This window comes from Haemaphysalis longicornis, unplaced genomic scaffold (assembly GCF_048455015.1).
Source record: "Haemaphysalis longicornis isolate Haplotype H1 unplaced genomic scaffold, Haemaphysalis longicornis Haplotype H1 scaffold_3, whole genome shotgun sequence".
In the NCBI taxonomy this organism is placed as follows: Eukaryota; Metazoa; Arthropoda; class Arachnida; order Ixodida; family Ixodidae; genus Haemaphysalis; species Haemaphysalis longicornis.
In genome coordinates, this window is record NW_027526335.1 from 93,447,679 (window position 1) to 93,473,357 (window position 25,679).

The 25,679-nt window shown below is 47.6% G+C and overlaps 1 protein-coding gene across 2 annotated transcripts in view; it reads left to right on the forward strand.

Moving 5' to 3' along the window:
* The first annotated feature begins 8,422 nt into the window (after positions 1 to 8,422).
* LOC144174883 (cholecystokinin receptor type A-like) overlaps positions 8,423 to 25,679 on the forward strand; it is a 229,340-nt gene continuing 212,083 nt past the window's right edge. The window contains exon 1 of one of the 2 annotated variants that reach the window (XM_077703844.1): positions 8,423 to 9,080. In XM_077703844.1, coding sequence (XP_077559970.1) covers positions 8,723 to 9,080 — 358 coding nt within the window. In that variant the 5' untranslated portion in view covers positions 8,423 to 8,722. The remainder of the gene's footprint in view (positions 9,081 to 25,679) is intronic. The other variant, XM_077703843.1, reaches the window with a different exon arrangement.

The window sequence follows — 25,679 nt, forward strand, 5'->3', positions numbered from 1 at the left end:
CAACTTTGTTACATCCAGGTTTAACTGTATGAAGAAAGTTGTATTTTGTCTTTAAAGCGAAGAACAATCTTATGAGTGCTCTGGTGTTAAATTTCGACGATTGCGGACTTCGCTTCGGAGAATCTCATACAGCTGTAAAAGCGGATGCACGCACCATTGTAACGAACGTTTTTGGGACACGCACGTGCGAAACGAACATCACTGCCGGCAGCCGCTCAAGCATGTTTGCGTAAATGTCCGTTTGGTGTTCACGGGGATGCACAATGAAAAAAAATAGATAGCTAGAACTGACGTCACTGTAGCTGCCTCGTCGTTGCTGGTTGCACCGCATGTACGGTGCAAGGTCTGCCGCTTTTATCACGAGAAGCGCTGAGGAAGCTGACAGCCGTTCACCAAAAAGGGCGGTGGTGATGTCATGTGCACGTCATGTACAGGGATGTACCACGATAATTGGAACACTTTAAAGGGACACTGAAGTGATTTGTAAGCATGGCGGGATTACGAGCGCAAATTGAAGTCCGGAGTCCCTAGGCCCTGTTTCGGCCACTCTGAGCGCGTTCACGCGAATTTATTTAGTAGAAAAATTAATTGGAAAATGCTGTCCTCCTCTCTTTACGCTCGCCCATTTTCTGTGGCGTTTTCGTGTGACGTCGGGAGAAGCCGAGCTCGCAATTGGCTGCGCTACTGCACGGCTCCCCGGCCTTCAGACAGAGTCAGTCGGCCCAGCGTTTCGTCCGCCGGCCGCCGACGGGTCGTAGCAATTCTCGCTCAGTTGAAACAAAGCTGCCCCTCCCCACCCCTACTTTTTTTGCGTCATCTATCGGTCATTTTAAAACGTTTACGGTTGCTTTACTTCGAGCACGCCAGGGGGCGAGCATTGTCATCTCCTCGCTCGGACGGTTGCGATGGTTGCGACAGCGACGGATACGTTTTAAATGCGAATGCATTTCTTAGTCGGGGGTTGTCGTGCGTCCGTTGGCCGGCGTGCGCGCAGGTGTTATCTCTCCGCGCTACCCTCGCCCTAGCAACAGCTGTGGCGCGCCTAGCAACCGGAGCAGGTGGTAGCTCGGGCGAGGGGAGCAGCGGAGGGCAAGGGGAGAGGAGGAGCGCGCGTGGGCGTGTGAGGGCGTTCGCATCGTGGAGCTCGGGCGGAGTAGCGGGGAGTGAGTGGAGAGGAGGAGCGCGCTCGGGCGTGTGATGCGCTCGCATCGCGGAGCTCGACGGAGAGAGCTCGCGCGCGGGGCGGGCGTGTTGCGCGGGTCTCCCTCTCCTCTCCGCGTACCCTCTCTCCGCTCGCTGCGCTCGGAAAAAAATATATAATTGCAGTGGAGCGCGCGCCTCTCTCCGTGACTGCTTGCCGCAGCGCACTCATCGGTGCACCCAATGCATTCGAATTTCCGCACGATCCCCTTCGGGGAGGTGGGGGGATTTTTTTTTTTTTCGTGTTGCCTGCATTGCCTTTGCGCTGAGATTGCAGACGATCCGCGTTTTGATGCATCGGTTGTAGCAAGGTAAGACGACTAACAACAACTGGTTGTTCTCAAACGGCCGCACTGGATGCTTGTGATCTCGAGTGCGTTGAACGGCGGGGTTACGAGCCTTTCGGAAATAAAGGCGGCATTTTGGAAGCAATCGGTATGACTTCTGCTTTGTTTACGGCGGCGCGTTCGCTCTGAACGCGTAGGCGGGGCGCGCAGCGAGACGAATGCAAGAAGTCGCGCATATACGATTGGCGACATCGCTTGCTAACCGCAGTTCTGGTGCTCGGTAGGTAATTTCTTTGTTATTTTAGCGCATTTTAAGCGCACACAACCACGGTAACCTACGTATTTGTACTTCCTCGATCCTCAAACCGATCAGCTCGCTAGGCCTTTCTCGCATGACAAGCCTTGCTTGGGTGACGCTGCCAGGGGAGGAACGCTCCTCCAGTAGCTCACGAAAGGGGGAAATCTTCCTCCACTTTTAGGGGTAGAAACGCGATCCTCCCTCTTAAAGGGAGAATCTTTCTACCTCTTAGGGAGAAATATATGATACATTCCTGTTCCACCCTTAAGGGAGAAACTACCACACCCTTTTTTCTTAGAGTGTACCTTTTGACATGCCGACGTTTTTCCCGACTGAGACGTCAGCCCTTGGAGGTGCCACTTTACAGTTTGAAGATATCCCTAACAGTGCCGGCTATACTATCGTTCGGGGCATCCGAAATGGTTTCTGCCGCCGAGGTGTATGCTCTGCCCTCCTGCGCTACATTGAAAATTCCAAACGATTCTCTTTATGATTGCGATTGGTCACCCTCGCTCTGATTTTCCAGTTTTTTTTTTCCAAAACACTTTCCAACCGGTCTAAACTATTTTTCCTAAGCGTCTCGCGATTAGATAAGAATTCCATTTATTTTAACCATACTCTGTTGATTGGCCGATTCCCTATTTGGGTATGTGCCACATCTTAAGGCGCAACAACAACAACAACAACAACAAAGTTGCGAAGAGGAGGGCGTGTACGTTGCTGTCAGCCGGTGCACCAACGTCAACAACCTTTACCTCACCAACGCTGACGGAGACTACCGATTCTACCACAGAGACGACAACATCGACAAGAACGTGATGGACGAGTTTTGGCGCCTCGAGAACCACAGCCTACTCACCGTCACACAACCGTACTTGCGTGCCTTTGCCACCGGTGTGGACCCGGGCGCGGAATTCCCTCTGGCGCTACTAAACACCAGATCACTCAACATAACGGCAACAGAATGGAACCACACGGAACACCAATGATGCTTCGCATCCTGATCAGGTTTCCCCACGTGAAGATGGTGTAAGTTTTTTAAAGTCATGCGATAAGCGATGGATATACGGTACCACGGCAAGCTTAGGTAGGGTTGATAGACGAACCTTGCGGAAGAGCATGCTCTGAGATGTAAGTTTCTTGACAAAAGCTTCCGCTACTGGTCTGTATGTGCGTATATAGGGTAACCAGCATTCGAAAGCAAATGCTGGGTACCCTGGCCAACAGTTTTAGTCCGCGGCGAAGAATGATAACACATTAAAAAAAGTTTGATTTTTTTTGTTTGTGAAAGCGGATCATTCACAGGCAAGCTGCCCACGCATGCGCAGTCATGAACGGCAATAGGCTTGAATGCCGGCGCAGCTGTTGCTTACACCGTAGGTGTTGTGCGGAATTCTGAGTTTGATCGTTTAGAAATGTCTATTTCGCGACCGTTTCAGCTATGACGTATTGCATTGGCGTAGCCAATCACATGAGCAGACGCCGACACCCCACCTCGCTTGTGCTACGTCACTCCTAATCGTCTGCTTTTAGTTAATCAGGGCTCGTTCGAAGGGGGCATTTTTGCTGCGTCACTCCTTATCGTCTACTTTCAGCTAATCAGGGATCGCTCGAAGCGGACACTTTTGCTACGTCACTCCTGATCGGCTGCTTTCAGCTAATCAGGGCTCGTTCGAAGGGGACACTTTTGCTACGTCACTCCTGATCGTCTGCTTTCAGCTAATCAGGGCTCGCTCGAAGTGGACACTTTGAAACGGTCATGAAATGGGCAAAACTGACAATTCCATCCCTGGTGCGGAATCCTGAGCTTGCGTCTGTTTTCAAAAATGCCGTTGGATTTGACGGGTGCAGCAGTATATGGAAGCTACAAATTAGCGCCGTTGCGGTTTCATTCCAGCAGCGCAGAGTTGCTCATTTCTCCCCCTGGAAGCCGCAAACAGAAGGAAGAGCCGTCTTGCAGGTCGTCCGGGCGCATCAAACTATTTTGAGTGAAATGAAATAAAAAAGTAAAAACGTTTGCTTGAATAGGTTAAAGGGACCCTGCAACCCTTTCGATAAGCGCTTTCACTCTTTCCTTCGCGTCTGGAACCACTGCTAAATCTATAGTTATCGCCAGCACAGAGCGGCACTGCGTCATTTGCTCGTCGCAACAAATACGCCTTCCATTTCTTGTTTGCTTTTGTGGGTTTTTTTTTTTTTTTGAAGTTGCTATCGAAAAGCGTTCATTGCTGCAACTGAAGGAAAACCGGCCAACAGCTGCTACGTGGCCTTAGTGACGGAATTCGAGCCGTCGAAGAACGTCAGGACCGGGAAAAAGAAAAGAATCTTTTGAGCGAGTTTAGAAGTTATCTGATGGGCATAGAGCAGGAATTTTTGGCTGAGGTACTTTGCGGCCCCCTACTCTAAGTACTGGGTGTGTTGGATGACTACTTTCTGCAAGCATTTAAGATTTCAAAAAAGTTGAAAAAAGGGTTGCAGGGTCCCTTTAAATTACGTTATTTCAGGTATGGGTTAGTTTTAGGTTCAGGCATGGGCTATGTGTAGGATACGTTAAGTTAGGTTAAGATGGAACAGCCTTTGAAGGCGCATGATGTTGCTGAAAGACCTGCAAACAGACCATCCCCAAACAGAATTCTGCGCCGGGTCTAGCTGCCTGGACAAAAGTTAAGAGAATGCTTAAACGAGGCGTTTGATAGACAAAGCATTTTTCAATTACTGCATCTGGTAGCATAGTTAATACCTGCCAACATTGTTTACACACACAAAAAATATTAGGCCTATTTAAAGCAAAAAATATATACATAACGGATACTAGCAGTGCCATTTAATAGAAATACATGTAAACCTAGTTTTTGGAGTAGCAAACGCACACACACAAAAAAACACGTTAAGTGCAATCTTTTAAGCACAAATTACAATAATGAAACAGTTACATTCAACGTGAAAGCTGTCGGAAGTTCACAGCAGTGATTCATCATAATGAGCTGTAGCGCCTTTATCCGTTCGGTGCTACCACCAACTTTTCCCGCCTCCGCTGTGCTCGCGCGTCCCCTGCCTGAAACAGCGTCAGCGGGAGTTCTGTTCTGTTTCTGCTTGCTTTTCCTCCCGCATGTGCCGGCGTTGCACTGCCACTTTTTTTCGCTGACTATCGTAAAAACCAACCCGACGAGCGTTCCAAACTAAATGAACGCGGGCGCTGCCGGTTAATCACGTATATTTTGCCTGAAATGTACCTGCAGTTTTCTTTGCGCTAAACAACTGGGAGGTGTATGACAAACGCAGCGGTTTACGAGGTTCGAACGGTCATGGCTATTTAAACTCAAATCCTCTGCGGGACGCCCTACTACGGGTACGCCGGGCTCTACTTGGGTCCGTTATCTCGCTCCGCCGCTTGATTCCGGCAGTCGCTTCACATCGACCGTTACAGCGAGCTATTACTACAGGAGCCACTGAAGTGCTCTGTACTTAAAATGGTTCGCGCTCAAGCCTAGAGCTCGTGGCTCGAGCTTCAAGCAAACAGTAACAAAAGGTCCCAACAGACGGCGCGCCAGCAGTGCGGACACGAAAATAACTGAATTATTAATCAAACCTCCATAGCGTTTATCATTGGAGGACCGAGACAGGAGAGAAACAGCGTGAGATGTGGGCGGAGGAGAGAGGAGAGGTATTTATGTGGCAGTGACGACCCTTGCTGCGAACCTAGCAGATACGCGGTGATATTTTTTTAGCAGCGACGCTGTTTAGCAAATCGTTATTTTTCGTGTCTGCAGTTGACAATAGCAAGTTGAAATGCCGAGCGCACGTGAGCGCGCGCCCGTGCGCACGTGGATCGCGGCTACCGCCCGGTAGTTAAAAAATTGGCCTCGTATCTGCTCCTTCGTTGCAAATGTCATCAAAAGACGATGGTCTTTGTAGACATTTGCCAAGGACATGCCCCCCTTTGCTTTCCCGCTCACGTCTCAGCCCTCATTCCCACAGCCGTTTTTCACCCCGTCACGTCACCGTCCCGTCACCGTCTTCCGTCATGGGCGCCGTTTTTCGACCGATTTTTCGCCGAAAACGGTGCGACGGTGACGGGAGGCCGAGCTCTACGTTTCCGTCACGTCAACGTGACGGGACCATGCCCCGCGCTAAACCAGCTAATCAGAAAATACATTTTTACGGCTAAATTTCGCGAAAAGTGAGCACAAACCGTTTTATTTACTGTTCGGATTAAAAACGCTCATTTCTAGGCTAAACTGATCACTAGGCAGACGACCCTGTAACCTGACGGAAAGCTTCCGTGTAGATCCAGTCTGAGCACTTCTCCGTTCCGTCAACGTCGCTTTTTGTTGTCGTGACGGTGCCGTGACGGGGAAGGTGACGGGTGTGTGAATGAGGGCTCATGCTGCTCCTGTACCGTCGCGCTCATCCCAAGGTAAACACACTAAAGGTTTGCGCAAGGCGATTTGAATTTACCGAGTTCCACTGCTACAGGCCGGGTTCCTCGATGCCAGCGCTGCAGTACGGCGGAGACGCGCGTGAATGGAGGCGGCCGACTAGAAGGTTTATAGAGCCGCGTGGCCGTGCTCCACGTGCGTTCCAAGCAGAACGTGGAACCTAGCTAATGGAACCTTTCGCTGCTGTTGCCGCGTGATTTTTCATATGCCGCCAGGAGGCGGCGGTTTTATTCAGTAAATGTAGAATATCATTTGCTATCGAAAACCCAAGCATCCATTATTTTTTTAATAAAGGAACACTGTAAATATCCCTTGTGTACTAATTTCCGGTCTTATATTCGCGTAATGTCTTGTTCTTGTTCATCAAAGTTGACAAGTATGAACATATAAACCGGGCTTAGACGTTTACATTTGTCTGTGAGTATATAAGAGTATGGCGCAGTAAGCATTTTACTTTGGCCGGGTGTCTGAATCGAGTTACAGACAGACAGACGGACAGACAGACAGACAGACATACAGACAGACCAAAATTTCTGGGTTTAAGTAGCCCAAGAAAGACTATCGTCTTTAAAAAACAAAGACAATGCCGAGCGCTTGTGTGTGCACGCCTCGCCGCGACAGCCCAGCGTCCCCGGCTCACGTTTGCCGAGCCAAGCACACTCACTTAGGGAGATTGGCCAGTGTACTTAAAAAAAAAAAAAAAAAAAAACTCCAGCGTTTGGCGTAATCGTGGCAACACTTGCTAGGAACGAGAAATACATGTGACAGCGTACGTTCCTTCAAGGTGATGTCCAATGATTATCACTCCCCCCCCCCCCCCAAAAAAAAAAAAAAAAAAAGAAGAAAGAAGCTCGCACTCCTAGCAACAATAAGAGAGTAAAGGTCGTTGCGGCAGCGCATACGAAGAAAATAGGATGGAATCGTGGACCCGATGGGGGCGAAAAGCAAAAACGCCCGTTTGTACGACATTTCGGCGCACGTTAAAGATCCCCAGGTGGTCAAAATTAATCCGGGGCCCTCCACTACGGCGCGCCTCATCGCCTGCGTTGCGTCGGTGTGTTAAACCCTACAATCAAATTATCAATCGTGGACCTAAATCGTCGTAATGGTCGTGAAGGTTGCGTACAGCTTCGCTACTTTCAAATCTTACGTGAGCTTCCTCGGTGATTTTTTTTTTCTCCCAGCGAGACCGATTGCGATGGTTAGGATTCCCGCCTTTCATCTGCCTCGTTTCTTCTTGTAGGCGTATTGTCATAGGGGTCGCGTTATTCCTCGCTTTAGATTTAGTTTTAAAATGCGGGCGGTAGTTCTTATTCTACACCCAGCCGCCATTGGCGTCTGTGTTCGCGCTAGGCATTAAGAAATTGGGGATTTGTGATGTCGGTAAGAAAATTTATTGTAATTTATACTACATTCGGATAAGAGGTAGCAGGAAGCATTTTCGCCTAACTCAGCCGGCTAAATTGACCAATCGTATATGGAATACGATATCACTCATTCGTTCTTTTGAAGATAACCAGACGCGGTATAAGAGTGTAGAAGACGCGAGTTAGCCTTAATACGAAGTGGCGAAATTCTGAGCCGGGCCTGTTTCAGAAAAGAGCGCTTCCAGTGGAGAAGCTGATAAAACCAGCATCGGAAAGGCCAGCGTACTGCCTCTCTTGCAGCACCGCGCAAAACTGTCGATTTCGAAACGGATAACACTCCGAATTCCGCGCGAGGGCCGACCAGTACCACTATGCCACATCGGGTGCGCATAAAGGGAGCATGTTGTGCTTCCGTGACAATCACCCAAATTGAACGCATTACAAGTAGTGAGCTACAGCCATAGGCATGACTTTTTTTTTTTGTCAAGAATCCGACTGTAGATTTTCATTATTGCCTTTTTTTGAAATTTTTGGCACGAGCCAGTTGCTACCGGGAAGAGTCTCCAATGTCCCGAGTGAGAGCTGGAGGAAAGGCTCGGTGGCGAAGGAAAGACTGTTAATTTATTCTGGTGGCAGTCGAACTGGCAGCGGCAGCCACGGTGGTGCCGCGTGTCAGAAAGTTTTTAACGACATCCGTGAAACGGCGCCAAGAAAACTTCCCCGCATCTTAATTGCGCGCGATAGGCAGCTCGCCTGCGGCGAATCACGCGCCAAAACGGCCCTGATGCCGTGTCGTTCACGCCACAACCACTGAGATGGCGCCAGCGGCGCACTACCTTACGCGGCACGCGCTTCAAATTCGCCGTTTTGGCGGAGAAGTTCGTGTCGTCTGCTGGCGCACTGTGGTGCGCGTGCTTGGGTGGTGGTCGCGTCGTCTGCTCTTCCCGGTGTGCGCGTGTTCGTCTGCCAGCGTGGATGCGCTTCGGGTGCAATCATCCGGCCTCTGCGCTTTCGCAAATAAGTGGGCGCAGTGAAAACGGGGCTTCGTAACCTAACAGCGCGGTGTCGCTAGCCTTGCCGGACTGACCAGCAATGGGTTGACCAGTGGAAAACGGTCAAATCGGTGCCGGCATGGAGTCGAATCGCAGCTACGCGCTGCCTAACGAGACGGCAGCAGCGGCGGCGTTAGCAGACTCCGTTTGCGGTCGTTCGGGACACAACTGCTGGCCGGGCATCAACTTCGAGACGGCATTCAGGATTTTGCTGTACGCCGTCATCTTCGTGTGTGCCGTGGTCGGGAACTCGCTCGTGATTCTGACGTTGGTGCAGCGGAGGAGAATGAGGACAGTCACCAACGTGTTTTTGCTGAACCTCGCGGTGAGCGACTTGCTCCTCGGAGTATTCTGCATGCCTACGACGCTTGTCGGAAGCATTCTCAGGAATTTTGTGCTGGGAGCCGCCATGTGCAAGCTCATTCCGTACCTCCAAGGTAAGTCGTTACATTTTCGCGCACCCATTTCTGTTAGCGTCTAAAATGAGCTTGAAAATTTAAGGATGCGATGGTGTCTCTGCTTGGATGTACCAGTTGGTTGGGAAAGACTGTCGTTCGTCGAGTTCAAGGAAAAATAAACCGGTTATGACAGTAGGATATCGGCGATACCGTCGTACGCGTAAAAGACTGATGCTTCATGTAGTTTTGGCGAACTTTAATTTATTAAACGGGCTTATGCGTAGATACCCTTCCCGTACCACCAAGGAAAAACGGGTAAAGAAAAATACATTGTAATTGTATGTTTGGATTTAAAATAAAAAAACAAATGTAAAAAAGGTAATTACACGAGATAATTACCCAGAAAGAAACCTCAATACAGAACACCAGATAAATACACAAGATTTAAAAGTTATCATCGCCTTATTTGCCGCTGATTTTGTGCCTGCGTGTGTGTGTGAAATTGTGACAAAATATTTGAGGGGTTACTATTGTTGAATATTACCGTTAATTAGGATTGTCGTTTCTTCTATGATTTTTAATGCTTCTGTATTTTTTATTAGCAGCGAAATAAGAAATGAAGTTTATGACTCGTGGCGACAGTGAAGTGACTGAAGTCGACGGCGCGAACTATAGCAATATGTTAACATCATCGCACGTGTTTTCGGTGGCACCTGTTTTGACTGTTCCTGTCAATGGTAAACAGGAAGCTATGCCATTTTCCCCATAAGTTCTTCTGTATATTTTACTTACTTTGATTCGAGTACAGTCAAACATGGATATAACGAAGCTGACAAATATTCGCTATTTTTCGTTACATGAAGGTTTCCAGTTAATACTTTCCCACGAACTTAGTCACTACACAGCACTCCCAAGAGGCAGGGTCACCTAACCCCGTATTCACAATCCTAACTTAGGTATAACTTTTGCCTTTTGACATTTTTTTTTTGGTGTCTTGACCCGTTTCAAGAGCCAAATATGTGCTCAAAGGGCGCCTTTTCGCGAACTTGGCACTCTTGGCCACATTCGAAATTGCTGAGAGGGAGCTAGCGGAGATACTGTATCGGGCGGCGACGTTATTCGTTCTTGCCGGCGAGGATGGCATTTAAAATTGCGAGCTTGTCTTGAAAAGACGAACCATTTCGTTTTCTGGCAGCAGAACTACTCGCCGACCAACCGACACCACATAGAGCAGTGGAGACTCGCTAGTATACACGCCGACAGGCAGGCCTAGAATCTAACGGACACCACAGTGACACTGTAGACGCACGCCAGTTTGCGCTGCGGGCGAAGTTCGCCAGATTAGTGCATTAGTCCAGCCGATTTTTCAGAAAAAAAGCGCAAACCACAAGGGATCATCAGCGTAGCGAATTCGTTACATCCAGGTTTAATTGTACTGTGAGGACTTCTTGCGTAACAACTCGTAAATTGCTCAGAAATGTGAACCGCTTAAAAGCAGGCCGGGAAAATACGAGCGTTTCGTAAGTGCGAAAGACGGAAACGCAATAAAGCTCTCAAGTGTCTGCAACATAAGCAGAGAGAGAGAGAGAGAGAGAGAGAGAGAGAGAGAGAGAGAGAGAGAGAGAGAGAGAGAGAGAGAGAGAGAGAGAGAGAGAGAGAGAACGAAATTAAAGGGAGGCACCTTATGTATTCAAAGCGCAAAGTAAAATAGCCGGACAGGTTGTGTCGACAATGCATTAAAAAAAAAAACAGAAAGAAATACCGGGATACAAAATGATGATTGACGACCCGCGGAAATCTCCTGTTACGAGTCTTGTGTAACGAAATCGATAAATTACGAAACGCAGAGAATCGTACGACCAGCGGCATAAAAATGAAGAAAGGAAGGAACAACGGCGACAACTTGACAACTTTATAGACATCTATTTCCGTAGTGGGTGTTGCCACCAGCGTGATGCCTTAGGGGAGTACCTGCGAACGTGGGAAAGCGTATAGCCGCGCTGTTTTTGCTAAGCATTCATGTTTCGCCTATACCTCAACCAAATACAAAACTGGAACAGGAGAGACACGTTTTGATGAAAGTAGGAATAAAAAAAGAACTGGTGCAAGAAATCCACATCGTATTTTACGGTCCTTCGTGTGAAACTCGACATTGTAGGTCTCCCTCAAAGCCCGATATATTCTTGCGAACGACGTTTTCTTCCAAAAAATCGAACTGAACCCGATTTCTCCCTTATTCGTAGGGTTGTTCGTTTTCGGGTAAATTCGATTTTACCCCATTCTTACACCCCGAACATGTTTCAGGAGGTTCGGGTCAAACTCGATTTCTCCCCGGATGGACCTTTTCAAAGGAGCGATCTGCACAATTGTGGTCTGACTTTCCGCCGCTTTCAACCCGTACTTGCTGGAAGCAAGAGCACAAACACACCTTCCGAACTCATTGATCATTGGAATGACTCTACCACCCGCAACGTGAGGCTGCCAAATGCTACCCTGACATTGTTGTGCTTATAGCTATTAGAAGCTGTGTTGTCTAGGGAACTTCCTCCCAGTTGAGATGATACGCTTAGCGATCAGACAGGTCTCGAATGACGACCGACATGTTGCGCAAGCGGATCACAATAATTAAACGTAAACAAGGATGAGAGGACAATTGGAGACCAACTTCTAGCAAATGAAGCCTTCATTTGCTAGAAGTTATCAATGCTATTTACTGCCATTATTTGTCCAAACAACCCCCAAATTTCGGAAAGCATTTTAAAGAGAACCTTGAAGTTCTCTTTTAAAGAGAACTCGTTAAAGCTTGAAATTTTAACGAGTTAGACTTAAAAAGTTTGTGATACCCTCCAAAACAAACTGAGTGTATTAAAATAAACTTAGAACATCTATCAGTTTCACCCTAAAAAAAAAAAAAAAAACCCGAATTTCGGAATGGTTACACAGAAACATCCGATTTCTCCCGGAATATCAGCTTGAAAAATAGGACCCGATTTTTACCCCCGATTTTGAAAAAAATAAAAAACGAAAATGAACAACCCTACTTATACGTTCACAGTTTGCAGAAACATTTATTGATACAAAATTGGCTGCAGCCTGAAATGGAAATCTTCTGGCTAGAAAACGTGCGCGCGAGATAAAAAAATCCCGCCATCTCCACGAAGTGAATGATGATGAGAGGGGCGAAGCTAAAATGCTTATCGGTAAAACCGTGAAACATTCGCCCACACATCATATAAAGACTCGACACGTCAAGCTTTCCACCACTCCGTTGACAAACCCGTCGACAACGTCGATATTTGTGGTGGTTATGTAGGGGTTGTTTTGGACGATGAGAATCTCCATGGGTAAGTTGGCGAATTCGACTGGTGACATTTTAGCCACCTTGGCCGTCGCCTTCTGCAGAGCGTCTTGCGTCGCGTACCCCCGGTACGTGTCTTCAGCTCGCAGGCGACGAACGACAACCTCGTCTTCTTCCTCTCCTCCTTGTTGGGTAGCAACAAACGCGTTGAACGTTTTGACCTCTTCGGCCAATCTTTGGTTGGCCAATCCCTAGGGGGATCCTGCCACAATCATAATCGTGGTGCCGTGCAGCAATGAGCAGCAACGAGGGACGGGACAGGGCCCGAGCAAGAGGAGCTTCGCCCCTAAAAGTTTTGCAGGAATTTTTAATCAATATGTATCTGCAATGAGCCATTTCGTTATTGCGAAAATCTGTCTAATACAGTTGCCCGTCTTTCGATACGTGCTTGGCAGTGGCTTCCACCGGCCTGTGCCTGAAGATAATTGCCGAAACATTGCGACAGCTGCAGGGTATTTCTAGATGTGCTGGCGGCCGCGCGCGGTCATCTACGGCGATGTATGTACGTGCAGCGCACAGCGTGTGACTGGTGTTATTCGAAACTGGCGGGGCTTTCCATAAGCGGACGTGATGAAAATTATCCTGGCTAAACCTCAGTGACTACGCGTGTTTGTAAACTTCGTTTTCGCGCTGTTAGGAAATTTCGGCGTGCATTACGCGCGCTGAAACCTAATGAGCCTGAAAGTACATTAATGCTGGTTATTAAGACTTTTTCGTAGTGAAACCAGAACCGAATTTTCGCGCACAAATTACGACATTCTAAAACGCGTGAAGCGATGCACCTTCTGCATATTAAACGCGTCCTCACTTTTATATGGATAAAAAAACTCCGAACTGAGCTGTGGAGGCTCTCATAACTAACTGAGCTCTAACTGTGCTCATAACTAACTTCGTGCCAGCCCGCCCCAGCGCACCTTGGATACCAAGAGAGAGGGAAAGTAATTTTGTTGAAAGAACAACGACAACTTTCCACCGCATCATTCACGCTTGGTATCGCTTGTCATCTGCCGGATATGTAACCCTAGCTAACCCGTCAACAACAGGAAGCAACCATCACTTGAACGTTTCCCCTTACCACCCACGCATTGACACATTAAAATTTAGTTTTTTTCCGCGCACGATAGAACTTTGGAATTCTTTGCCAGGCCACGCACGCTCCCTCCCTTCGAATAAATTTTTGAGTGCACTTCAAGGGAACTAACCAATGCATTTTTTTTTCTCTAACACGCATTGTATTTTCAGTGGTTTCTGCATGGTCTATATCTATTGTATGTGCTCTTTGATGTGCCCGTGCGCAGAGTACGTAGTCAATGGTGTAAAGCATGTGTGGAAATGTTGTATAAATACGAATACCTTCTTTATTGCTATGCGAGCATATGTCTGTGCACTTTTTCTGTACTTTTTTAATTACTGTATTTTTATGCACGACTTCTGTACACCCGTGACTGAACAGAAACGTTGTAAATTGTCCCCACTCCTGTTATAGCCCCGCAGGGGCTGCAGTATATTCAAACAAATAAATAAATAAATAAATAAATAAATAAATAAATAAATAAATAAATAAATAAATAAACTACAGCAAAAGAACACGGAGAGGTCTTGCTACTCTTTGCGTGAGAAGAAGGGGGGAAAAGAGGGTGAACAGGGAATAGAGGATGACAGTGATGAAGAAGAAGAGGCAGAAGTGAGGCGACAAATACGTCCAAAGCAATAATTTTTCTACCATACACTAAGGTTCATCATTAACTCTCGGCGGAAAATCGCAGATCTTCGATTTCAAGCGGTTGACTTGCAAAGGGCGTAGTCTAGGTTCACGACAGACAGCTGCCGTTGGTCAGCGATCATTAGTCGTGTTAAATAGAAGCGGGAAGAGGTTGTTCCTTCTGTCAGCAGAAGTTATTTTTAAAGCGTAGCTTTTTTATCTTCACTTGCGCCGTAGATCATAACACCAGAACGCACTGCAGAAAGGCCAACTTTACACAACGAGTTCCCACAAAGGGCCAATGATCATGATGATGATGATGATTAAACGCGAAGCTACTCTAAAAAAATTACACCATCTTCCCCTAGGAAAACCCTGAGTAGTATGCGAAGCAGCCATGGGGTCGACTGAAGTTCCCATTAGTTTTCAGTTCGTCGTTTCCGTTGACGTTCAGCTTCACGTGCCTTCGTTGTATCGGTAGCTTCTTGACGTAGTTTGAATGAGTGAATGACATAAGGCGCATTCGTAGCACATGCTCTGGTGTCGGTTTGTAGCGCAGTGGGAAGAGCGCCACGTACCTCCCGTTGTAGCCATTGAGTCGTGGGATCTAAACCGGGCGCCGCCTAACTATTTCTTTTTATAGTGGACTGCGCTGACGTCAGCCCAAACGCTCACGGGGCTGAAGAGACGCGCATGCGCATTAGAGTGCGTACGGCGGTCAACGACAACGAGGGAGGGAGGGACACAGCCCCGAGCATGAGATGCTTCGCATCTAAAAAACGCTTCCCGTGGTCCAAATCGAGCCTGGGTACCTGCGTTATAAAGCCGACGTCTATCCGATTGCGCCACTCTGACACTGTCCAAACAGTTGGGATTACTTATAATCTAAGCTACTCGAGCTTCTAATTAAATATAATTCGAACAAATCAATCGCGAACGCCAGTTCACTTCATCTCGCCCAGAGAAAGCTTCGTGTTTCAACCATTCTTATCATTAGATGAAAGGGGCTCTGATTGCTTTTTTCAACCTTGCGGCGTATATACCTTTGAGTCGTTGTTATCTTTGTTAGTATAAGTCTTTAACTTTACCGCGCCTATGCTGGTTTTTTTATTCGGTTATTTGATGCTGCGCGGGAGCTGCTACGCGCAGGTGTTGTTCTATGTTTCTCTTTTTCTGTCGTTCTCTGTGGACTTCTCACGTTCGAGCAGCTGTGATTGCGTAGACAACAGAAAGTCTTACTTTCTTTCCGAGCCAATTTGTGGCCGGTTGAGCCAAAATTCACCGAAGGTCACAAAAACGTTTTCACCATGAATGCCTATTTCAAAACAGGGATGGCCGGTACGCAATGAGTCGCGTGGAATGCAGGACTTCGGTGCATAAAACCGTCACGGCCGTTGTTTTGCAGAAGGAAATGCTGCTAACTGGCGACACACATTAACGGACGCTTGACTTTAGACATTATAGTAGACCGAAAACCAAGCCGTGCATGGCACCCGGTACGCAATAAGGGTACGTGCGCATGCGCAAACTCTTTGGTAGACCATCACGAACCGTACCAGGGCGGCTTCTTCTTGGAAATTATACGAGCGGAGAACCGGTTCCGGTACGGCACCTGGTGATTTACCGGCGCCTCTGTACGTCTGCAGAGAGACCGAGACAGGTGCCGTAAAACTGTACCTCGAACCGGTTTGCCTCAGTATCATTCCCAATGAAATGTGAAGCGTTTCTCACTGGCGCACTCTGAGGTCAGGGTATTGGCTTACGCGGACGACATTTCGTACTTTTTAATGACAAAGAAGTGTTCTTCAAGCGCTCAGTTTGACAAAGGCGTGTTGCGGAGTGTCTGGAGCTACCCTGCATTGTAAGGAGTCGAAGTAATTTTGGCTCAGCCACTGGTTCTTTGGAGAAAATTCGTGGGGTTGGAAAGAACTTCAGTACCTCGGAGTTCCGCTTTATCTCATAGAGAACAGCGGACCTCACTGGGAGTCGGAGCTTTTGGGACACAATTAAAGGCAAGACGCAGAAGCCATGGATGAAAAAAGAGTTGCCTATATTTCTCCGTGCACAAGTGTACACGGCTTCTTTTTTTCTTTTTGCTAACCTTGTTTTGGTCCAAGTCCTGCATTGCGTTAGGAGGGAAACGCAAGTGCCGCTAAGAATATTCGTCATCTTCATGTGGAGGCCACGCTATCATTTATCATTATTAAAGGTACCATTAATCCTCGCCTTAGAATCAGGACAGCTTGGCAACATTTTGATTCATCAACTCGTTTCTTGCTGTACTGTTGCAAAAAGAAAAAAAAATGCGGACTACCTGTTTTTGAGGCTAGCGCCGCCACTTTGTGTGTATATTCGCATTTTTGTTCGCTCCTGTATAGGACCAACGGTGTCTACGGCTTCCTGGTGATTTATTAAAGATGTTGTGGACATATTATTTCCTCAGAGTTCCTTTTTCACTAGAATACTGGTTTAATCTCTCTAGTAAGAAAATACCTCGCGTATTGCTGAAAAAGTTGCTTTCCCTGTCAAAACATTGTCAGCCACGCTTGCATATTATGGACGGCACTGTTATATTGCGTATTAGACGCATGTGTATTCAGGTGGCTGCGAAGTCTTTCCTCTCTGAATCCCGCGCATCAAAGTTTCCGGTTAATGTGTGGCCGCATCGCAAGGGGTATTTCGTATTGTGGTCGTCTTTCAATCACAGAATACGATCGTGGGGGTCGGCCTTTGTGACAGGGCGAGCGCAATTGCCGCCTCCTCCGCTGTGGCAGTGCAAGGGGCGTGAACAGTAAGGGTATAGTGAACTAGTTCACTATAGTAAGGGAGCATAACGGGGGGTCGTTAGGCCTATTCACGATGGCCAGAGCATAAGCGTCGTGGTGACGGTATTCTGCCGCGTCCACGTATAAGATATCCGATCTTACAGGTAGGCGTCGCTGAAGAGCCTGCGCTCGTTGCATTCTGCGACCCGGATGATACACAGGGTGCATGTTGCGTGGCACACGACGGACGACAAGTCGAGCGTGAACAGCGCGAGGAATGGGGGATTTATGAGCGGGCAAAGTAGGGGCACGAATACCGAGTCGGTCTAGGATGTGCAGACCGGTTGAGGTAGTGGATAGGCGGGCTATTTGTCCTGTCAGGTGCACCTCCACAAGCTCCTAGGCATTATTATGCATGCCCAGACGGTCTAATCTGGCAGTGGAAGAGTACAGGGGTATCTGAAGTGCCGCTTTGTAGGCTTTTCTGATGAGGCAATTGATATTCTTAAACTCAGCAGCACTGGCATGATGGTAGGGGAGGGAGTATGTTATTCTGCTGAGCACGAAGGCCTGAATGAGTCGCAATCTCTCACTCTCACACCACTCATGCCGGCGGTTGGCAATCCTTTTTGAGACCAATTGTTTGGACAACGTGCTTAGTTAACTGGTGACATATTTTGTATTGGTTCGATTCCGTTGTATAAGGATCCCGAGAACATTTATTGTGTGAGCTTCCGGGACTAAATAACCACTAATACCGATGTAGACATCTGACGTTGTGCGGGCTGCTCTTTTAGGTGGTAAGACGAGCAGCTAGGACTTGCTAGATGAACATGTAAGGCCTGTTAACTCTGCTTGTTTAACATTTCGCCATTGGCGCCCAAAATTATCGCTCAAAATCCTCCAACTTCCCAGGTAGAACTGCTATGGACCCCGGCGCACTCGGGACTTGGGGGGAACGAGGCGGCCCATGTCGCGGCTCGAGGATTCAGAATCCGAGCGGGAGCCAGCCTAGTTCCTTACCACGGGGCCCGATCAGCCAGAGACCGCCAAATTACGTATCATGACATACTCACGCATTACCGCCTCGCCGGCCGAAAATACCCCCCGGTGCATCCCCAGGTCAGCCATGAGCAAGCGCGCACCTGGCGACTTCTGCAGGTTCATTCCTTTCCCTGCAGGGCGGTGCTCCATCGCATCCACCATTTCCTCTACCCAACTCCTCATTGCCCCGCATGTGGCGAGCGCGCCACACTTCCCCACTCTATGTGGGCCTGTCCATCCAATCCCTTCCCTTTAGTCACCCGTGACGAGCAATGGGAGGGTGCACTGGGTAGCTCCGTCCCGGGCGTTCAGATCGCCTTGGTGGAACGAGCTGCCAGCGTCGCCGCCGACCTCCAACCGGCGGCCACCACGTTTCCCTAAACCAGTGGCTCAATAAAACCTCTCTCTCTCTCTCTCTCTCTCTCTCTCTCTCTCTCTCTCTCTCTCTCTCTCTCTCTCTCTCTCTCTCTCTCTCTCTCTCTCTCTCTTTCTCTCTCTCTCTCTTACTGTGGTCTTTAAATTGTCGGTTGTGTAATCAACCTGAACCTCTGGACCATTGTTTTGGGCTGTGTAAAGAGGCAGCAGCATCCTGTAGCGGAAAGTAAATATATATGAACTATTCCGTACGTAATTCTATTTCTTCTGATGAAAAAAAAAGCAGTGCAGTTTCATGTGACGTCTCCCATCTTATGGGGCTGTTTAGTTTGTGTAAGTCTTTCTGATGGACACGAAAAGCAAAAAATGCCCGTGTGTACGAGATTTCGGAGCAGGTTTAAAAATCCCCAGGTGGTCAAAATTAATCCGGAGCCCTCCTACGGCGCGCCTTATCGCCTGCGCTGCGTCAGGGTGTTAAACCTTACAATCAGTCAATAAATAAATAAATAAATAAATAAATAAATAAATAAATAAATAAATAAATAAATAAATAAATAAATAAATAAATTCGTACCGTGGTCTGTAAACTGTCGGTTGTATAATTAACCTGAACTTATGGACCATCGTTACGGGCTTACATCTTACAGCGTCATCTTACAGCGGAAACTAAAGATATATAAACTATTTCGTACGTAATTCCATTTCTTCTGATGGAATACGCCAATTCAGTGCAGTTTCATATGACGTCTCCCATCGTATGGGGCTGTTTAGTTTGTGTAAGTGGCGTACGATTGACTGTCATACAGATCCTCTTCTTTCAACAAAATCACTTTCTCGTGAAACAATTTAAATGTGCATGGGTACGTACCATGTGCACCTATTGTCAAAATTTTCTAGGCCAATCTTAAGCCTTCTCGACCACAAAGAATTCGAAGATAAGCTTTTTATTTAAATGTGGCAAAAATATTTTATGACAGCAAGAAAGAAAGCTGTTTTTCTAGCTTTACGGCATAAAAATTTTCAGCCTCGCTCGGGACGTAAGCTTGTACATTGGATTTGTTGCGGCTTGCGCGTTTCCGGCTCGGCCTAGAACACGAAAATATGAACCGGAACACACAAATAGTGCGACTTGTTTCCAGGCAAGTCAAAATGACACGTGGCTTAGTCAGAAAAATAAAGTTGGAAAATGTGGCTTTCCAAATATACCAATAGCGTGCTATTATTGGACCTCAACGAACAGCATTTTTCTGTTTTGCGCGTTCTGGTTCATATTTTTGTGTTCGCATTTGATTTGTCGCATTGTGTTTGGTGGTGCAGCGGTGGCGTAGAGGTAGAGCATCCGCCTCGCGCGCAGAAGGACTGTGGTACGAATCCCGGTGCCGGACAATTCCCTCCGGATTAAAAAAAAATTCCCGCGCCTTCCCGCGAGGGGAACACGAGTAAATGCAGAGCATTGGGGCCTCAGTACTGATTGAAGGCAGTGTTGCTTCCATCGCTTCTTCCGTGATGCTGGAGTAGCAGACACGAGTAAACGTGGGCACGAGCGTCAACCAAGGAAGGAAGGAGCAACGCAGTGACTGAAACACGAGCGACCGCTAGCCGCTATATTTGCAGCGCGCGCAGTAGAGGGAGAGCAGTACGGGGGGGAGAGCGCGCATGCGCAAGCAGCGCGCGCCCTTCCACGACCCACCGCGCTGCTACCACGCACCTGTTAGGCCGAGACCGCGACGGAGCGAACGGGCTGACTACGACGCATGCGCGCGCCAGCTGCTGTTGAGAGAGAGGAGGGAAGGAGAGGCGCACCTGCTGCGGACGCGAAACTGTTGACACCGTCCGACGCAGGAACAGGCGAGGCTAAGAAATGCTCTGCATTTAAAAATTTACGTTTTGATGGAATCGCAACCTGACCCCGCCGACCATTGCCAGTAACGCACTCCGTCACCAGAGCAGGATTGGCCACCCTGGTGTGGTAGCGGCCACAACCTCCCATGAATACGCCAATTTCATTTGTCCATGACTGCACGCTGCCGAAAGAAAGCGACTTCCCCAGCTGCTTGAATTTCTTTGTGAACTTTCGAGGTCTGAACATTGTGAGATTAGAAATCACTCTTCATACCGCTTATGGCGTGTTTGTCTTCCTCCCTAAACGTATAAATGGCGCATGTCTTCCGTCCAATAAAATAAAAACGGCCTGTGACGCAGAAAATGTGGGCTCGACTCGCATCACGTAGGCTTGGGGTTGGAACCCCTGCACCCAGAACAAAATGTGCGTGTTTTTTTTCAAAGCCATAAATATTTTGTTTTCCGAGAACCTGCCTCAAAATTATGACGTGAAAAGTTTGACGTCAATGAAGTAAATGACGTCGATGACTGTCATGATTTGAAGCGCAACGAAAAACACGGACGAAGAAACCGAGTAGACCAGACAGGCGCTAACTTCCAACTACTTTATTCGGCTACGCATGTGCTTTTATTCCATAGGAAAAAGGAGGGCGAGAAAGAAGGATCGTACACATACACAGATAATAACAATAATAGATATTTATGTTTGTCGCTTGGCAAAGATAATGGAGCACATTTTCCCACCGACTCTCGTGCCTGAGGTTGTCAGCCACGTTTCAGTGAGATAAAAATACTAAACAAAAGCAAGAGCAGGGAGGCGAGGGAATTAGCCGAAGCGTATTATATCAGGAAGAGAGCGAGTGACTGTGTACGTGATACCTCGCTTTCTCTGTACAATAGCGAAATGGGCTTTCTGAAAAAAAAAAAAAAAAAAAAAAAAAAACGTGGTGCAAACACATATATTATTGTCATCATCTGTGTATGTGTACGATCCTTCTTTCTCGCCCTCTCTTTTCCTAGGGAATATAAGGACATGCGTAGCCGAATAAAGTAGTTGGAAGTTAGCGCCTGTCTCATCTACTCTGTTTCTTCGTCCGTGTTTTTTGGTGCGCTTCAAATCATGGCAACTATTCACCAACTAGACCAGCAAGAAGCTCTTCTCAGCGGCGTCAATGACGTCAATGTGTTTTTATTATTTTCGCCACAGGCCATTTTTCGGTACCATCGAGTGGGGACGCCACCACCGAAGCCAGATTTTCACTTAATGGTGCATGTAATGCTCTCCCTCCCCAAAAAGAAAAAACAACAACAACAAAAACATGCTATAGTGCCACCGGTGAAGAGAACTAAAAAAGGCTCGTACATCAACGCGAATGACGCGAAATATATTGTATAACAGTAATGGGCGGTAATGTGCAGTTATGTCCGTTGAGTGCCTAATGTGGTTAGTCATTTGGTGGCTTACCCTAACTTCCGCCCATCTTCGCCCAGAAATCCCGTAAGAACAGGTTTAATTACTTATTCCAAGAGGTCCGGTACAGCGTGCTGTAAAAACCTGCAGCGAATAGTCGCCATTAAGCTTATTCGGTTACCCAGCACAGGATTTTATGAGCGCAGAAAACACGTTACGTAAGTTAGTAAAACCGTGCATATATTAAGCGGAGGGTCTGCTGGTTTAGAAGAATTAACTTTTGCTTGGCGCCATTGCAACGTTTCGCGCATTCTTTCTTCTTGAAAGCGCCCTAATCCTCGCAGACCGTAGTGCGCTGATAAACAATGATTGGAACGCCTTTCGCTGCTTCAGCCGGGAAAGATTTCCTAGACGAGGGCTTACAGGGATAAGCCCTGTACTTGGTGTGCATTAATTACTGTTCCTCATGAAAATCGACAGCGACAAAAAGAGGAACAGCACAGAAGAAACAAAAGAAAGCCAGGCGGAACGGCCCGGACGTATGTGTCCGCCCGGACGACGTAGCAACCCGGCGGGAAACCCCTTCGCTCCTTTGCCTGTATATTGTCCGAGCGAGTTTTAATTACATTTCATTACGGGGGCTCAAAGAACGGCTATGAGGCCTATCTGTTTATATATATAGCAGTGGACCTTGCAGGAGTTTTTGTCTATCAAGGGCTTTGTCTATGGGGTTCTGGAAAGGGCACCATGGCTCCTGGAGCCCGCTTCCAGACCTTTCTCTTTGTGTCGTCGAACGGCACTTCGTTTAGCGTTTTAGGGGCAGAAGCTGCCGTATTGCGCCTCAATTTGTCCATCCGATGTCTTACGTTTCTCTCCTGGTCGACTGCTGGTCGGCTAGCTGGCACTCCGCGACATATGCCAGCACATTGTCTATCCTTCGGAACCTCTGGAATACCATTACCGCAAACGTTGCTGCCTGCTGCAGCAACGATTAAAGGGACCCTGCAACACTTTTCTTAATTAAAAAAAAATCCTAAATGCTTTCAGAACGTAGTCAGCAAACACATCCGGTACTTAGAATATGGGGTCACAAAGCACCTCAGCCAAAAGTTACTGCTATATGCCCATCAGGTAGGCTAGAAACTTGGCCAGGAAGGTTTTCTCTCTTTCGTGGTCGTAGCGTTCTTTAAGCGCTCAAATTAATCATTACAGCAATGCAGGAGCCATTGGCCGGCTTTCTTTCAGTCGCAACAATAAACGCTTTCGATAGCCACTTTAGAAAAAAAAGAAAAAGCCACAAAAGCAAGGCAGAAACGAACGGCGGGTCTTCTGCGGCGAGCAAATCACCCACTGCCTCCCCACACTGGCGATAAGTTTAGCTTTCACAGTGCTTCCAGACGCGAAGGAAAGAGTTTATCGGAAGTGTTGCAGAGTCCCTTTAACCCAAACGCGTTTGTAACTCGAGTTCGTACGTATCTATTATAAAATGTATTATAACGAGTTAAGCTGCATGATGATTCTATCTCCATGTCCGCCTTCATCTCGTTCATTAACACATATATGTTTCAATTGTAGCTTTGTAACGAATGAAGTTTTTTGGCGGTGAGGTGATTCAGTGGCGCACTCTGGCTCTGACGTCAGCTTAGGGACTCGCGCCGCTGTCGTCTGCTACACTCGTGCCGCTGCTACACTAGCGCCGCTGTCGTCCGCTTGTGAGGGACAGCAGTGCCTGTTCTAAAAATCGCTCTCTTTTTGATGCGTATCAGCTTCTGACACCTATGAATAATTTAAAGCTGTATCCGCAACAAGTTTGCAACAAACCAGGATAGTGAGACCAACTTTGTTCAGAGCGCCGGTCAATTGATCGTGTGTAACTCGTCCTTTCCAGCAGATTTGCTAGGTTCAGTGCTCAGAGCTCCTCGATAAGTATTCAAAATGCGTAGGCTTCCCTTAAGTATTTTTGATTTGCTCTCATGGAGACTCAGCAGTCTAGTGCTACGCACCAAGCAGCGGGTCGTACTGCAGGAAATAAAAAGATTGTTTTCTATTTCTTTCTTTGTTGTTGACTTGTGTCAGATGAATGTCTTTTTTTTCTGCACCGTCACAAAAGTCTTATTAGGAGGTCTGGGGATATTTGGAAGGCTCGCAAAGTTCGTGTGGATATTTTCTTCTGGCTGTAAGGCATACAGTGCCTTCTTCAGAAATTGGCTTTCGTTATGGCTGCGTACAAGAAGGTGCATATCCGCCGCGTGCGTTGTTTATTCACATGCAAATGTAATGAGGTTTGTGCTGCGCCACCGCGAAACGGCGCAGGCAACGCTGTCCAGAGTACCCGAAGGCGGATTTTGTGTCCGGAATTTCTATCGTAACCATCGTTATCGTAACGAACTGAATCTCAAGCTGAAAAGTTATGACATGATTATGGTGTTGAAGGGTTGATATACTGGCTAACGAACGCAATAAATAGTATACGTCAATATAACAAGAATCGAAACCGATAAATATGTCCAAGCGGCTCTTTGTTGTGTTAGAGATGAGGGGCCCTTGGGTTGTCTGACTCGTTCAGGCCCGCAGGTCCCGGCTGGGCATGGTGTCGGACTAGAGACTGCTTAGGAGGAAACTGTACAGGAGGTTTATTCTACATGATGACAGTCGAGACAGGAGAACAAGAATAACACGAATACAGTCGTTTAAATGGAGTTCGCATTCCCCAGATCCCTGGCTAGGGAATTTAACTTCACACAGGTTGTCCAATCAGGTGGGCAGTGGACGACACTTGATGTACCGCCCACAACATGAGGCGTGGCTGATGCACACGGACCACTCGGTCGATGGAAACGGTGAATATCCACGTCATCGATCGGGTCTTGTGCTGGAGTTGCACCACTTCGCGCAAGTCTTCATTTTGGAGGTCCCGTGAGAACGTAATTTCAACTCGGCTCCCAGCACGGGAAGACGAGTGACCTCCTGCTCTCACCGAAGGTTGGAAATCGAAGAGCTAAGGCACTTCAAACCGCAGCTTCCTTTCGGTGGACCCTTCTTTCATACGTGTTTGAAGGAAAGAAGTGGACCGCAGCGTCCGGCGAACCGAGGATATAGAAGCCACCACTTGAAACCGCCGCCACCGCCGTTGGCGCCAGCGTATCTTGCCTCCTCGTGCCTCTGGGTGATTCATCCACGCACACCTTGCTCTAGAGCTTGAGAGGAATTTTTCGCCGACCTGTGTTTGCCGATCCTAACAGTTGATTTCAACCCCTTCAGGCGTAAACAACAAATCCTGGCCTACTCGGGATGACGTTAAATTAATTGAAGAAAATTATTTTTACTCTCTTGTCCTGGACTGAGAAGCCCGCCCGCTAACCAGCCCGAATTTACTATTAAATAAGGTTTTCTCCTCCTTTTAAATGCAGTTTTACCATAACGCATGCCTGAATATTGGGAAGATATGACTGCGGGACATGTACCGAAATGTCCCTCCTGGTCTAATTACAGTTTTACTGTATTTTTACCACCCGCGTTACTCTTTTTGCTCAGTAAGCCTCCACACTGGTTATAAGCCTGGTTTAAAACCAGCACGCGCCTACACAGACAGCAGGTTATTTGGAATTCAACCTACATTTTTTGCACCCCATAGTGCAGTCGGCATACGTTCATGCCATGACAACGTAAAGTGATGTGATAGAATACTTTAGAGCGTTCGGCAAGGTTGCAAAAACGGTTTCAGCTTACATACGGTCACCGGGAATCGTAATGCCTTCTGCCGAAGCCGACAGCCCCGATGGCCTGGAATTTGTTAGTCTTGCGTTTTCGCTGTTGTCGGTTATTTGATTATGGCTGTTCCCTTTGTTGGAAAGACTGCTGAATACAGAAGCTGACACATAGCTCCGACTCCTCGCTCTCCTCACAAGACCGGCTTCACAGGAATGGTGCGAAGCCGGCACTGTTTCTTCAAGAGCGGCATCAAAAAATATAATTTAAATCAGGCCTTCAGCTAGTGTATGTGATTTTAAGTCTCTTATTATGATAAAGACTGTCGCATACGCAAAATATGGTGCGGACAAGCATCAGAAGTCAACACTGCGCAAGGAAACCGCAGGGAGAGTGAGCCCCACTGAAGCAGAGGACAAATGCGAGAATCCCT